The sequence below is a fragment of the Copadichromis virginalis genome, linkage group LG2 (genome assembly GCF_057382275.1).
Source record: "Copadichromis virginalis isolate Kocher_CV1m ecotype Utaka linkage group LG2, C_Virginalis_male_GT1.1, whole genome shotgun sequence".
NCBI classification, from domain to species: Eukaryota; Metazoa; Chordata; class Actinopteri; order Cichliformes; family Cichlidae; genus Copadichromis; species Copadichromis virginalis.
The window spans coordinates 9,774,650-9,790,598 of record NC_140619.1 but is presented as its reverse complement, the minus strand read 5'-3'; the positions used below and the strand labels follow the sequence as shown (position 1 = coordinate 9,790,598).

The 15,949-nt window shown below is 41.1% G+C and overlaps 2 protein-coding genes across 5 annotated transcripts; both read left to right on the top strand.

Moving 5' to 3' along the window:
• The first annotated feature begins 561 nt into the window (after positions 1-561).
• LOC146716972 (uncharacterized) lies at positions 562-7,488 on the top strand. Of its 4 annotated transcripts, XR_014922543.1 has the most exons (6): positions 562-745; positions 1,804-1,891; positions 2,612-2,769; positions 3,195-3,252; positions 4,189-6,871; positions 7,428-7,488. XR_014922543.1 is itself a non-coding variant. In XM_085470469.1 (5 exons), the coding sequence occupies exon 5, from the start codon at positions 4,748-4,750 to the stop codon at positions 5,735-5,737; it is 990 nt and encodes a 329-aa protein (XP_085326595.1). In that variant the 5' UTR covers positions 562-745; positions 1,804-1,884; positions 2,612-2,769; positions 3,195-3,252; positions 4,189-4,747; the 3' UTR covers positions 5,738-6,916. The 4 variants fall into 4 exon arrangements, 3 of the variants coding, with proteins under 3 accessions (XP_085326595.1, XP_085326603.1, XP_085326588.1); XM_085470469.1 differs by lacking the exon at positions 7,428-7,488 and having other exon boundaries at positions 1,804-1,884; positions 4,189-6,916; XM_085470477.1 differs by lacking the exon at positions 7,428-7,488 and having other exon boundaries at positions 3,198-3,252; positions 4,189-6,916.
• Positions 7,489-7,976: 488 nt separating this feature from the next.
• On the top strand, positions 7,977-9,694 carry LOC146716971 (TBC1 domain family member 2A-like). Its single transcript, XM_085470494.1, has 4 exons — positions 7,977-8,147; positions 8,232-8,417; positions 9,042-9,163; positions 9,493-9,694. Exons 1-4 carry the CDS (start codon positions 7,977-7,979, stop codon positions 9,692-9,694), a joined length of 681 nt encoding a protein of 226 aa, XP_085326620.1.
• The last annotated feature ends 6,255 nt before the right edge of the window (positions 9,695-15,949 follow it).

The window sequence follows — 15,949 nt, the reverse complement described above, 5'->3', positions numbered from 1 at the left end:
TTTTTTAAGTATTCCCTCGGCCGGTCGTTTGGCTTATGACATGTGGCGGGGACTCTGCTACAGAACTTCGCCAGTTCGAACCCCCCACGAACTCACTGCCACGGCCCTGCGCGGGGGGCGGGGAAACGCGCTCGCATTTCCTTTTTGCTTTTTCCTGCTTGAGCCAAGTCCTCCGCCCGCTCTTCATCTCTCTCATTACCCCTTATTACCTTACACTCATGCCTTTGCCTTTCACCACTTCAAAACGAAGCCTACTTCAATATTACCTTCATACGCTCTCTTTGCTTTTGGCTTTCCTCATGCTGTGTACTCACCTTTGCTAAGTACATGTGAACAGATCTTGAATAAAAAAAACAAAACAAAACACACTTTTCTTTTCTGTTTTATTGAAAGCACTTTACAGAAAGTGTAATTGTTTGTGATGAAGAAAGAAGTAGGTAGGTTTCCATGTGTAATTAGTGTGTTATTGCAGAAGAAGCTTAATGTGTACTTTGGAAAAACGATGAGAAAAAAAGGTGGCCGAAGAAGAAATGATAAATGTCCTTTTTTTTTAAGCCTTCTCTCAGCCGGCAGTTTCAGTGCCACGGCCCTCGCTTGGGGGGTGGGGAGACGTGCCCCCCAAGGAGACCTGCTAGATTGTTCAGAAGGTTGTTCTCATCCATCCAGATGGAGGATCACTAACAGGAGCGTGGAAGACTCCAGAATCCACTCTGGCTGGAATCCGGTGGATATGCAGTGTGTACAGGTACAGGACCATTTAAACGGACAGCATTTATAGAATGACTATTAAAAGTCAGCGAGTGTCAGTAATGTTAATGTGGTTATGTTAGTAATACACCGAGTGCTAATATAAGAGCTTTAAGATGCATTTGTAGATATTATTACGTGTTTTACCGTCTTTATGGTGCTAGCTTAAAGTTACGGTGTAAACGTTAGCTTATATTGGAGGAAAGCTGTTACTGGTTAAACGATGTTAGCACAGAAATATTAGCTTCTGTCATGACTGATGAAGTTACTAGTTAATAAAGTTTTCAGTAAAGTGATTAATCGCAGCCACAGGTTGACAGCAAATATCTCGATTAGCTTCAGTGCATCTGTAATAAATATGTGCAAGTTTCAGTGCTTCGTTTAAACTGTATGATACTTATACTGACCCAGGGTCAGTGTAAAATACAATCCTAGCTGTGTGAACAAAGCCACTGTAAATTTAATCCTGCATGACAAACCTCAGGATGCAGATTATTATTACTCTTTCCTGCTGGCACACCTGAGAGTCAGCTAGAAACTTATAGTGACGTGGACATCATGCAAAGACTGCCAGACTCTGTAATACTGCAAATGATCAGTGACTCAGGTTAACACTAAACTTCAAACGGTACCTCTGTGTGCTGAACATCTAGGATTGAGTCAGGCTGCATTGACTGTGGGACTTTAATGTGTTAAAAGCAGGTTGAAGACGGCTCAGAAACATTTGAAGATTAAAATTTAGCATTATGGCTGCTGGTGGTTTGTAATATCTACTCAGCTGTATTTTTGTTACTAATTTATGTTTGTTGTTGTTTAACACAGATTTCAGAAGAGCAAATATGCTTAATAGTTTAACTAGATTTCATTTGTCAGTGTTTGACTGCTGAGTCACCGGAAGAACTCATTTCATTCATTCTCCATATGATGTTAATTTACAGAAATGTTTCACAGGAACTGATTTCTCCCAAAGGTTGAACTAGTGTGTTTCCATAGATTACCTCTGTATGAATGTACTTCTTAAATGAAGGCAAGTGTTTGTCCTTTTTTGTTCCTCAGGTACAGTACGTGATATCAAGGGCAGGTGGTCAACACTGGGGACAAGAAGCAGACATACTTCCAAGAGGGAGCTGCAGTGAGGTCAGAGGTCAGAATCTGAAACAGCTCAGGTTTATATTTTAGAGGTTATAAAAAATCAAAATGTATTTATAAAGAAACCTTTAAATAATAGTCATAATTATGATTATTATAAGAAATATCAAACATTTAAGTGGATTTTCTGTTACACATATTGTGTTAGCCCTGCGATAAACTGGCAGCCTGTCTTTGTCCTGTATCAGCTGGGATAGGCTTCATCCTCCCGCAACCTTGAATTGGATACATTTTATTCCAATTATGTAATCTGATCATTTACAAACTCAAGGTATCTAATCAAAATGTAAGTAATAATTATAAAATGGGAAAGCAGAAATAAGTGTGACATAAATGTAAATGTGTGAGCTGACATAGAGCTACATGCAGTCTGAAAAACCTTTGTTGTCAAGTTTGCAGGTATATCAGCACGAGACATTCTTACATAGAAGAGACATTAAAGTCTCTAACTCAGTGAAGCATTATTGGTCCCGTCTGTTTGGATAAATATAGTAAGTTGATGTATGTCCATTTATTGACACATTTTCTTAAGTGCTTATCCAGTTCAGGATCACAGTGGAGCTGCAGCTGGATATGTTCACTAAATAAACCTTACAAAAGTTAACAATAAACCTGCATCCATGTACGTTGTTGTCCACAGGATGAGAAAATCAAACTGGAACACTGTGGAACATGTTAATAAATGTTTGTGTGTTTATGCCTGTGTCTTTCACAGGAGGCGCTGGAAGGTTTCCCTAATAGTTCCTGGTGAATCAAAGCAGAACCATAAAGGTTGCTGGACTGCATGATGGCCTTACCCCTGAGCAGTCATCCTGTTAAAGGATGAACCAGTTAGAAGCTGTTTTCAAAGTAGCTGAGCAGATTTCATCTCAAGTAAGCGATTAACTGTTTGTTCATCTGTTCCGCCACTTAAAGAGCATTTAAGGACGTCTTTTGAGTGTCCAGTTGAATTAATTCTACTGGCTCTCATGGTCATTTGTTATTATAGTCATATTTTTCATGTTCATCCAGCTATTTAGTAAATTCTATCTATTTAGTAATATCCGTCAGCTATAAAATGTAATATAAATATAAAAATATCTAAATATCTCCTGCCCTTTATGTTTTAATGATGTAAGTCTGTTATCGTGTTACATTAGCATTCCTCACATATCAATGAGATGCTGTACAGTACAATCCTACTGACACAGCAGAGGGATAACGACAGCTATTCAACATCGTTACACGACACATTCGAGCTGCATGACGCAGACAAAGTGACTAAATCATCTTTTTGTGGTTTATTGTCTTCAAACCAGCAGACAAAGCCGATGGCAGAAGATGTCAGAGAAGAACTTCAGGCCGTGGACTGAAAAGGTATTTTTTTCTTGTTATCAAAAGACATTTGGAGTGGCAGCTTCTACAACTGGTTGTGCTAAAGTAAAGCTTACAGTCTAAGAAATCACAGTGTTGATATTCAGCACAAAGAGAAAAGCTCACTTGTTTGAATTTATTTACAATCATAGTTTTATAAATTCTGACTGTAAACAGCTTTTACAGCTTTGATATTGTTTGACACTCGATATCAGGTGATAGGGTTTAATTTAAAGGTTTCTGTGTCCCAATGAGCCATTTACACTGATCAGTGTCAGTTTAACTGTAACACATTCATTATTTAGATTCAACAAAGAAATAACTGAATGTAAAAAATGGCAGCCCTCAGGCAGGTTTATAGAGATACATGCATGCATTATGAAATTTATGTATCCCAGATAATTGTTATTCATCTAGTCATGGCAGACCTACCTCTTCCTCCCAAGTTAACTGCAACCCAAAATAACTAGTGGGGCTATTTACACACTCACAACCAGTGTGGGGTAAAAAGAGCCACCAAAAAACTGTCAGCCACAGATGTGCTAGAAGAGTTAGAAGCTCTACTTATGGAGAAACTTTCTAAGTCTAACAGGGGACAGGAACTCCTGCCCAAGTAACATGATATAAGCCCACATACAGCCCAGCCATAAAGTGAACCAAGTTAAAGACAGCATGGGACCAAATGCATGTAACCAGCCTGCACCCACCTGACATTTCTTCCTCCTGAATTAAATGAATGAAGGGATGAAAGTTAAATGACTACAAACCTAAAGCCACTAGTTCCCACACTGGAGCTCCCTGACACTGTGTTAACTGTATTTAGCTTGTATCAACAGTTGTAACAGGCTAAGCCACCTGAGACACTGCATTGAATTTGTTCCTGTCTTACTGGTTTCAGCTGACTGGTTTCAACTCAGATATTCTGCTTTTTCCTTTCAGTAGATCAAAGCAGCTCGTGCTCCTTCTGCTTCCAATTTAGAAGAAGAAGAAGAAGGCGAAGGCTTCAGCGAAGTGGCGTTCATGGTCTCAGTGAACAGTCACGGTCACACACTGCATGTGGTTTTAAAAGCAACATGTCTGTTCACCACAACAATGGAGATGTGTAATATTAGTGCAGCTATGGTTTGTTCTTGAACATCAGTTCTGTTTTCTACTTTGATCACTCAGACCAAAAAAGTGTTGTTTTCAGATTCTTTCTTTTAAATCTATAAAGCACCTGTTCATTTTTTTTATTACAATTAGTTTCACATAAATGTTAGTGTTTCCTTTTATGATCTTTTAATGCTTACACTACACTGTACATGAAATCAAACCTAATAATGAGGCAGATAACATTCCTGTTACGATCCAGACTAGTGGTCTTACTGGGGCCGGTGAACAGGACTGTAAGCTTGCCATTGTGCCAGTTAAAGTAAAATCAAAGAGAGGTCAAAGAATAGTGGAAACGTATGCCTTTCTGGACCAAGGGAGTTCAGCATCCTTTTGTACAGCGGGTCTTATGGACAAGCTGAATATTGCTGGGAGGAGGACAAAGATTCTCCTGCGCACCATGGGACAGGAGAAAGTGGTGGACAGTTTCATTGTACCTGAACTTGAAGTTGCTGGATTGGACAGTGACATGTACTGTGATATGCCTAACCTCTTCACTCAGCATAAAATGCCTGTAGATATTGGTAACATCCCAAATCAACAGGACCTGGTTGACTGGCCACATTTGAAGCATGTTCATTTGCCAGAAATTAAGGCCAATGTTGAGCTTTTGATTGGCATGAATATGCCCAGAGCTCTAGAACCTTTGGAGGTCATCCGGAGTGTAGGTGATGGACCCTTTGCCATTAGGACTGTGCTCGGCTGGACTGTGAATGGGCCACTTAATCGAGAATGCTGTGGAAGGCCAGGATGTTTGGCAACAGTTACCGCCAACAGAGTTTCTGCTGTCACACTGGACAAGCTATGGAAACAGCAGTTCAAGATGGATTTTCCTGAGAGCAGCAATGATGAACAGATGGGGCTGTCAAAGGAAGACTTGAAGTTCCTGGAATTGGCCAGCAAGATGGTGACTTTGGGGGATTGGCACTACAGCATTGCCCTGCCACTAAAAGACCGAGACATAAGAATGCCTGACAACTGTGCAATTGAGCAACGAGCCTTAGGTTTGAAGAAAAGGTTCATCAGAGATAAAGACTTTCATAAAGACTACACTGCCTTCATGACAGATCTTATATCTAGAGGATATGCAAAGAGAGTCCCAGTCACAGAATTAGAGCGCCAGAAATGGGGAAGGATTAAACGTAACTTTGTTCCTGGAGATGTGGTCCTTATAGTGGATGATTCTGCACCTCGTGGTTCTTGGCTCATTGGGAGAGTCACCGGAGCTGCACCAGATGAAAGGGGGCTTGTGCGTCAGGTCTGGATTAAGACCCCAACCAGCCATGTGTGCAGACCCATCACAAAGATATGCCTTCTTCAGGAGGCCTCTGACCCATGACTATGACATTTTTGACACAGTGTGACATAACTAACTTTGAATTGACTTTAATGTTATGAGATGTACATCAGACTGACTATATTTAGGCTAAGTGCTGGTAACCTCTGGCCTATGACTGACTGACCATGTGCAGACAGAAGAAAAGAAGAGAAGACATGAGAAAATAACTTTGGTGGACTTTTGAGTATGTTATGTTGTCTCACTGGGTGTCTGTGATATGATGAAGTGTGTGTTGTGAGTTATGGTGTTGGATGTGTAATTATTACTGTAAAAATGTAATAATTAGGGGCCGGAATGTTGTGGATAGGCGTAGCTTTGGGTCACGTGGTGTCAGTAATAGTGATTGCTATATCACCTGTTCACGGCCCGAGGGAAATTTTGTGAATGAGTGGGTGATGGGGGAAGTCGACTTTTGCTGACCGCTCAAGCGTCCCAAGGCGTTCCCAGGCCAGCCGAGAGATATAATCTCTCCAGCGTGTCCTGGGTCTGCCCCGGGGCCTGCTCCCGGTGGGACATGCCTGGAACACCTCACCCAGGAGGCGCCCAGGGGGCATCCTTGTCAGATGCCCGAACCACCTCAGCTGGCTCCTTTCGATGTGGAGCAGCAGCTGCTCTACTCTGAGCCCCTCCCGGACGGCCGAACTTCTCACCCTATCTCTAAGGGAGAGGCCAGCCACCCTTCGGAGGAAGCTCATTTCTGCCGCTTGTATACGCGATCTCGTTCTTTCGGTCACTACCCACAGCTCGTGGCCATAGGTGAGGGTAGGGATTGTAACATTGTAAACATAATACAATTTTACATTATGTTACTGTCAGAGTCGGACGGTGCCCCGACCGGTCGACCTGTGTGTGTGTGTTTTTTTGTTCTCCTCTCTCGCTCCGCTTTTTCTCCGCTGCGATTGTTACCTCCGACCCGTAAGTGCTGCCACTCTGAGCTGCCTAATAAGCCTGGACGCGATCGAGACGGAGAGACGGAAGGGGACACTTCACTGATTCTAGGGAGTTTTGTGGACACACGAGGGGAGACGGGGAGAGGAGCACTGAAGGGACTTGCACTGTGGATAACTGTGGATTGATTTTGGCTTCACTGTAAATAAAGACACTGTTCAACTTAAACGAGAGGTCCGCGTCTAGGTTCGCTAACTCACCACCCTTAACAGCTACAATTTAACATCATGTAAAATTGTAACATCATGTTTACAATGTTACAATTTGTAAATTGTAACATTGTAAACATAATGTTACAATTTTATATGATGTTAAACTGTAACATAATGTAAAATTGTAACATTATGTTTACAATGTTACAATTTGTAAATTGTAACATTGTAAACATAATGTTACAATTTTATATGATGTTAAACTGTAACATAATGTAAAATTGTAACATTATGTTTACAATGTTACAATTTTACATTATGTTAAATTGTTACATAATGTAAAATTGTAACATTATGTTTACAATGTTACAATTTGTAAATTGTAACATTGTAAACATAATGTTACAATTTTATATGATGTTAAACTGTAACATAATGTAAAATTGTAACATTATGTTTACAATGTTACAATTTGTAAATTGTAACATTGTAAACATAATGTTACAATTTTACATTATGTTAAATTGTAACATAATGCTTAACAGATAATGGTTATCCTCTTTTTATATTATACATCATTGTCTCTGTAGGAGGGTCTGGAGCACCCCCTGCTGAGCCGCTGGGCTCAGTACCTTGCAGGCAGGTCCGACGATGACTTCATCATCTCACCTGAGCTCAAAATTCTGGTGCGTGAAGGCGTCCCTCGGGAGTATCGGCAGAGAGTGTGGCGCTGTTTGGTCCGAGCCAGAACTTTGACAAGCCAAGAGTGCCACATGCAACGCTATCAGCAGGTACAGCTGTAGAGAGAGAGAGTGCTTTATCCGCACCTGAGCACAGGTGGCTCCGCCTTCTTCCTGTTGGGAATGCTGGCGAGCACTCAGTAATCCTGTTCTGTTTCCAGCTGTGTGAGAAGAGTCGGACAGCTCCTAATCCTGCCTCCAGGCAGGTCCAGCTGGACCTTCACCGAACCCTGACGACCAATCAGCACTTCTCCTCGCCGTCCAGCCCCGCCCTCCAGCCCCGCCCTCCAGCAGCTCCGCCGCATCCTTCTGGCCTTCTCCGGGCATAACCCTGCCATTGGCTGCTGCCAGGGACTCAACAGGTCAGAACAAAAGTATAAATTTTATATCTGAGTTCTTATGTGGACCCGCCTTCCAGGCAGAACCTCACCTTCCATCAATGTCCACAGGTTAGCGGCCCTCGCTCTGCTGGTCCTCCAAAGTGACGAAGACGCCTTCTGGTGTCTGGTGGCAGTGGTGGAAGCCATCATGCCTCAGGACTACTACACCAAGAATCTGGTGGCCTCTCAGGTCAGCAGACACACTCACCTGCTTGCCTGCTGTGATCTGTTTTAGTGATCAGTGAGGCTGATCTCTGTGAGTCTTTGTGCTCAGGCGGACCAGCGCGTGCTGAAGGACTTCATGGCGGAGAAGCTTCCTCGCCTGGCATCTCACTTTGAGGATCACAACATTGACGTCTCTCTGGTCACCTTCAACTGGTTCCTGGTGGTTTTTGTGGAGAGTCTGCCCAGCGACATCCTGATGCCTCTGTGGGACGCCTTCCTGTATGAGGGTACCAAGGTACCATACACCCGAACACACCATGACAGAAATGCAGACAACACTTGAATGCACCACAGTAGTGTCCATGGAAACAAAAATGATTTTGTTTTGACCTTTAGATGTCTTTATTTACATTTTAGGAGTAATAAGACATTGTTTACTAAGCATGGGGAACTGTCATGTGACATGAAATAGGAGTGGGAAAGCAGATCATTCTAGTAACGACCTCACAGTCTACCACAAGCAGCGTAAATCCAGACGATGAGCGGGACAATGGCTTTGGGCTTGTTTCTGCAATGTGACAAATGCAGCACAGCTTTTACATCGTTTGTCTCAGGAAATAAAATCACAGTTCAGACACAGAAATATATACCACACAGGGATAAATGCTGACAACAGCTTCAGCCACGTAGATCCAACCCAAAAGTTTAATTTAAACTTAAAGCTCAACTACCAAGTAAGTTAATATTATCTGGCAACTGAGGAACCAAGTGGCTTATTGGAAATCGATCAGAGCTGTAATGAGTAAAGGGCCCAACTGCACCACAACTGAAAGAGTAATTTTATGACTCACCTCCTCAAAGTTTCCAATTAATTGTGTGGCGTGAGTGTCCTGTTATGAAATGCGTGTCTGTGCTGCAGGTGATCTTCAGATACACTCTGGCTCTGTTCAAATACAAAGAGGACGACATCCTGAAGATTCACGACAGCGTGGAGATCTACCAGTACCTACGCTTCTTCACAAAGACCGTCTCCAATGCCAGGTACGCACTCGCCTCCACCCGCCTTAATCTACGAGCTGTTACACTCTCAGAAGTGTAGCGGATGTAGCTGTTGAATCTTTGAGCTTCAAACCCTTTTTACTGAAATTTTGTGAGAAGTTTAAATTTCCCTGATCACAGTAACAACGATTTAAAGATTTTTAAGTATCTGCAGCTCTCGGATACATGTGGTCCAGTCAGTCCAGTATTTCCTGCTCAAACTGCAGTACCTGAAGTATCAAGCAGCATAAAACAGAAACACTCAAGCTGATCAGTTTCCAGTTCCTCTGTGTTGGTGATCGAGTCCTTTCCACCTGCGTGTGTCCATGCAGGAAGCTGACCAGCATCGCCTTCAACGACATGAACCCACTCCCCAGCCGGCTGCTGAGGAACCGGCGAGTGCTCCACCTGGAGCGCCTGCAGGCGGAGCTGCGTGAGCTGGAGGAGCAGCACAAGGAGTTCATCACCGAGAGCGTCGTACGGAAAGACAAAGAGCTCGACGTCATGGTGAGCGAGGACGACGAGGACCTCTGATCACACGGGACGCTTCAGCTGCTCACTTCGAGACGACGATGAGTTTTCCAGGAGTTCAAGAGAATTTTATTAAACCGGCTGTTAACTGGTTTCCTTCACACCAAACACAGGATTGTGTCAGGTTCACCATCTCTACTAACACTACAAGGAAACAGACGCATACAGATTTAACTGCATCACATCTCTGAAACAAGCTTGCAGTAAACAAATGTGTACTGTGTTCACGTGTGTAATAAGTCAGGCTGCAGAAATGTGCAGATGTATTTCAGTGAATTCATTTGGATTAATATGTGATAGCTTATTTATTTCATTGCATCTTTTGCTTTATACCTAAAAATGCGTGACATTTCTAAATGTAGTCACATCCCTATGAAACATGGTTGATTATCAGCTGTAGTCACAGCTGGTGATAAAGTAATTAAAATGTCCAGCTATTCAAAAATAGGGCATTCTGCACAATGAGTACTTTTTGGTACTTGAAGTATATTTTGATGCTGATGCTTCAGGGCATTGTGCTGCATTGTCGAAGCTCTCTGGGCTTCCGGTTAGAACGACCTCACAGTGTTTTATTTTGATCTGGTGTAAAGTGCATTGTGCAGAAATGACAGCATGATAGTCACATGATAAAACTGACTTTTCTTTTTTTTTTAAATTTTACTGGGTGTGCATCTTGTTCAAATGTCTTTTTCAGCATTTGTACATAAATATTCTGTATATAAATATTTGATTTTCATTTATTTTACAGAGTCCTTTATTTTGTTTCACAAATATGACATTCATGTCAAATGACATCTGCAGACTTTATAATGACCAGCAGGGGGCAGTGTATTGCAGTCTATGAGAACATTTACTGAGACCTGTTTCATGCACTAGTTTCATGTCTCATTGAATCCAACATGATGTTGATTTTGTAAATTAAGGTCACATCTTCATCACATCTAATTTCAAAACACTGATCATTTTTAAAAAAAAAAAGAATTCCATACCAATTGCAGGAATAAAATAGGAATAAATAACAAACGAGAAATACATACAAAACAAGAGAAAGGCACACATGAGAGAACAGGTCACATGACAGCACAGCATTATCTACCCACAATTTGAACTAAATAACAGATAGCACAGGCAATGAAAACAAACGGAAATCAGAATAAATTTAAAAACTTTTATTGATGTTAACTTGAAGTGCTGAATTAGCCCTGTTGTCAGTTCAAATCACTTCAATCTATAGCGCACTTTAAGGTCTTTAGACCTTGAAAAGTAATACACTGCAAGGTAAGCTTGCAGCATCTTACTTTAAGGTCAACTGTGAAACTTTGTGGAAAGCCTGAGACAAGTTGATGAGTCAGTGAAGCGCACTTCCTTCTGATGACGGCTATACTGAGGTGAGTTTTTAAGCATATCCTGAACTTTATTCATTATTAGACTTCTGACACCTGGCAAATAAACTCTCACGCGATATGAGAACATAACAGCAAAAAGCCAGTAGCTGGTACATGAATGGATAAAAATTGGATCCCTCTTAGATTGAATTAGTTGCCCTCTTATATTACGTTGTTTTGAACCTAACCGCATCCACTGAATGAATGCAGTTTTCAGGACAGTAAAAACAGAGAACTCTGATATACACAATTTCTGATTGCTGATAGTGTTTCTTAATGCAAAATGGGCTTCCATTTAAAATGCAATTGCTTTATGTTCGATCTTTAGCGAAGAAGGGTCATTTTTGATTCTGTGGACAAGGGATGCAAATGGAATGTGAAGGCAACAGGTAGTAGGGTGAATTAGGGTTTCGTGTGGTCTTCAGTGCATGAATTTTATTGCCACTTTATTTCAACTTTTTATTAATGTACTCAAAAGAAAAACAAGAACCACAAAGGAGATTCTTGTGATTCTTGTTTGTGCTATCTGTTTGTGAAAGAAAGCACATTTTACCACATCATACTGTGTTTGCTGCCATTTATTTTACTCGTCCTGCCTGAGTGTCTGGGCTGCGTTTGTCTGTGCACCTTTGTTCTGGCCTTCTGCTGATGGGTTTCACATGCTGGGCTTTCCCTCTTGGTCCACACCCAGCAGCCTGCTGCTGACCACACACAGCCTACAAACTGATCCATCCATGAATCCATCCATGCATGCATGGCCTGGTTATTGTTGAGTTATCACCTCCAGCTCCTTGCTCATAACCAGGTAGATACTGGGCTGGGCCTGATCTCTGAGCTCAATAACAATGACAAAAATGCCAAACACTTTACTCTTCATGGTAAAAAATGTTTATAATACAGTAAAAACTGGATGTAGCCAAAATCAGTGTTTTATATACAGTGTAAGTGAACAACATTGCTACACTGCTGGTGTTTGATTGATAGAGGCTTTCTTTATAAGAACTATGATATCATTTCTTTTGCTGATTAACAGTTTTTATATAATTTTTATATCATATATAGCTTTCAAGAAGCCAAAGATCACTGGACGAAAAGACTACAGACCTGTGGCTCTGACATCTGGTCAGGAAGTCTTTTGAGCGCCTGGTTCTCTCCTATCTTAAGACCCTCACGGCCCCCCTCCTGGACCCCCTGCAGTTTGCATACAGAGCCAACAGGTCTGTAGACGATGCCATCAACATGGCCCTACACTTTGTCCTGCAGAATCTATGCTAGGATCCTGTTTGTGGACTTCAGCTCTACCTTCAACACCATCCTTTCAGACCTTCTTCAAGGATTGCTTTCCCAGATGAATGTGCCTGATCCCATCTGCCGGTGGATCACTGACTTCCTGACGGACAGGAAGCAACCAGTGAGGCTGGGGAAGAATGTCTTGGACTCCCGGACCATGACCTGAGAGGCCACCAGATTCTTGGTGTAGTAGTCCTGAGGCATGATGGCTTCCACCACTGCCACCAGACACCAGAAGGCGTCTTCGTCACTTTGGAGGACCAGCAGAGCGAGGGCCGCTAACCTGTGGACATTGATGGAAGGTGAGGTTCTGCCTGGAAGGCGGGTCCACATAAGAACTCAGATATAATATTTATATTTTTGTTCTAACCTGTTGAGTCCCTGGCAGCAGCCAATGGCAAGGTTGTGCCAGCCAGCAGGATGCTGCGGAGCTGCTGAAGGGCGGGGCTGGAGTCTGAAAGTAAGAGCTCGTTTAGACTCTATTCTGTGAACAGGCTTGTTCCCACGAATATGTGAATTCATCTGTAAAAGAGTTTAACTCTAATGCACCTGTTCCTCCTGCTCCCTGCTGCAGGGCGGCCTGTTGGACTACGAATGCCAGTGCGGAGCTAAGAAGATCAAAGAGGAGCTGTTGTTCTTGAACCTGCCAAAGTGAGTAACCTCAAATCGGTCCCCAAAGGCCTCAAACCACCACAGTTCAGTCGGTGTCAGTTTTGTTCATGTCATGTCCTCCTTGCGTCTTCCTTTGAGCCTCTCCTCTTTGTCTCATCTCTTTCAGTGTGCTGATCCTCCAGCTGAAGTGGTTTACGTTCACTCCATCGTTCACCGTGGAGAAGAAGAACAGCCCCATTGTTCTGACACAGCAGCTGGTGATCAGCCAGGACACAGCCTTTACTGAAGAGGTAAGGGAAAAGGCACACCGTTCATTTCAAGTATGGATGGAGCCCATTTCTAAGCTAACGGGTGGTGCCGCTGCCCTCTCCCAGTAAACTGCTCGCTATTTGTTGGTCAGCGTGATCAGTCGTTTGGGCTCCTCAGCTTACAGCGGTGAGTGGGTGCTTTCAGACACATGTGCTGAATGCAGGTCAGCTTTGAAAGTTTATGAGACGTTAATAAGTGCGCCTTCTCCTCTCAGGACATTACGTCTGTGACGGCGTTCACCAGATGAGCGGAAGAGACGACGTCACAGACAGCCGGCTCACGTACGATGACGAGTTGGTCTGCCAGACCACGTGTGAGTCTGTGTGTGAGCAGCGGCAGAGAACAGCTTACCTGCTATTCTATAAAAGACAGGTGACGTCTCCCAGCAAACAGTCAGCATGTCTGTGCAAATATTCAGTGTAACTTGTAGAAAAACCCTCACACTCAGTTTATTTGTGTTTTTCTTTTTCTATTTCTTACTTTCTTTGCCGCACTAGAAAGGCAGCAGAGTCGGGACTCAGATCTGCAGCAACACCTTCATTGTTATTGTTATTATTGTTGATAGTACTCTTGTTGTTATGATTGATATTGTTACTGTTATGATCAGTTTTATTATTATTATTATCATTATTAATTTTTTAATACATTTGTTTATCTTTATTATTATTAGTAGTAATGTTGTTGTTTATGTTGTTATTGTTATTATTATTACTGGTATTTTTGACATTATTATTATTATTTTGTTGTTATTGTCATTATTAGTAGAAGTAGTATTAGTTATATCATTTTTATATCAGCCTGGAGTGAACAACATGAAAGCATGGATCCATCCTCCCTCACATTCACAATTCAGGCTGCTGGTGTAATCGTGCGGGGGATATTTTCCTGGTACACTTTGGGACCTTTAAATGCTACAGTCTGAGTATTGTTATGACCACAGTGTACCCTCTTCTGATGGCTGAAAGTAAAAGGGGGTCCAGTACCGGTTCCGGTACCGGGCCTACTGACAATTTAACATAATGTAAAATGGTAACATCGTAAACATAATGTTACAATTTAACATAATGTAAAATGGTAACATTGTAAACAGAATGTTACCATTTAACACAATGTAAAATGGTAACATCATAAACATAATGTTACCATTTAACATAATGTAAAATGGTAACATCATAAACAGAATGTTACCATTTAACATAATGTGAAATGGTAACATTGTAAACAGAATGTTGCCATTTAACATAATGTAAATGGTAACATTTTAAACAGAATGTTACCATTTAACACAATGTAAAATGGTAACATTGTAAACAGAATGTTACCATTTAACACAATGTAAAATGGTAACATTGTAAACAGAATGTTGCCATTTAACACAATGTAAAATGGTAACATTGTAAACAGAATGTTACCATTTAACATAATGTTAAATGGTAACATTGTAAACAGAATGTTACCATTTAACATAATGTGAAATGGTAACATTGTAAACAGAATGTTGCCATTTAACACAATGTAAAATGGTACCATTGTAAACAGAATGTTGCCATTTAACATTATGTTAAATATAACTAATGGATTTACTTTACCAAATGGACCATCCCGGCCTTGCCGTATTGGTCTATTTGATTCACCTTTGTTTTTATTGTTTATTTTATTTTCACTTGCTACACATAGGACAGACATGACTGGGGGAAAGAAAGGGGAGAAAGAAAGAGGGAAAGAAAAACAGCAGGGAAGAGGAATGGTGATAAAGGGCAAAAAACAAAAACCAACAAAACAAACAGACAAAAAATATATATATCAGTCACTTCAACTCTAAGAAGTCCAGACGCTTTTCTTTCCAAGCTCCTTTGACTGACTGTTAGGACAACTTATTTATTGCAAGCATGCAGTACAAGAATAACTCGATGTTTCTGACTTTGCATTACGAATTGTTTACCCACTGACAAACATTTCAAATGAAATTAAATTAAAAAACAATTTGTGCTAACCTGATTTTAATTCAAAAAGAATCATTAACAACACTTCTTGTAATGGTGTCAAAATCAGCCCAACTTTTATTTTCAAATGCAAAAAGTAAAAGAAAATGAGCCAACATACTGGACACATATAATTGTCAATATAATTGTTTATAAACAATTATACTGTCATCATTGTTACAGATATGGAAACTTTATTAACAATTTGTCCAAGTAAAAAAATGCCCTGCTAATTGTTGGGGTTTTCTCTCCTCTAGCCCTTTCCTTTAAGCTCTTCTTTACATCCCCCCACCCCCACCTTTTCTTTTTTCTTAATAATATAACAATAAAAACAATTGGCTGCATTTTAAATGTGTCAGATCAATGTCTTTATTCAAGAATACAAGAAATGGTAATAGCTGCATGTGTGTTTGTGTGTGTGCATAATATGCATACTTTACTTGTTGGATCCAAATCCCACAAGGAATCAAATAAAACAAGAAGACAAACAAAAACAAAACAAAAATATATTTCTCTCCCTTCCCAGGTCAGGTTCACAAAAGCATTGCAGCTCTTTATTCCTCTTGTACAGCTCCAGAGTCTGTCAGCCAAAAAGAAACTACTGAGGTTCCAACACCCAGTGTTTCTGTAAACACAGATGAAAATGAACAGTCATCCACATCTAAAAGATTTGTAGATTC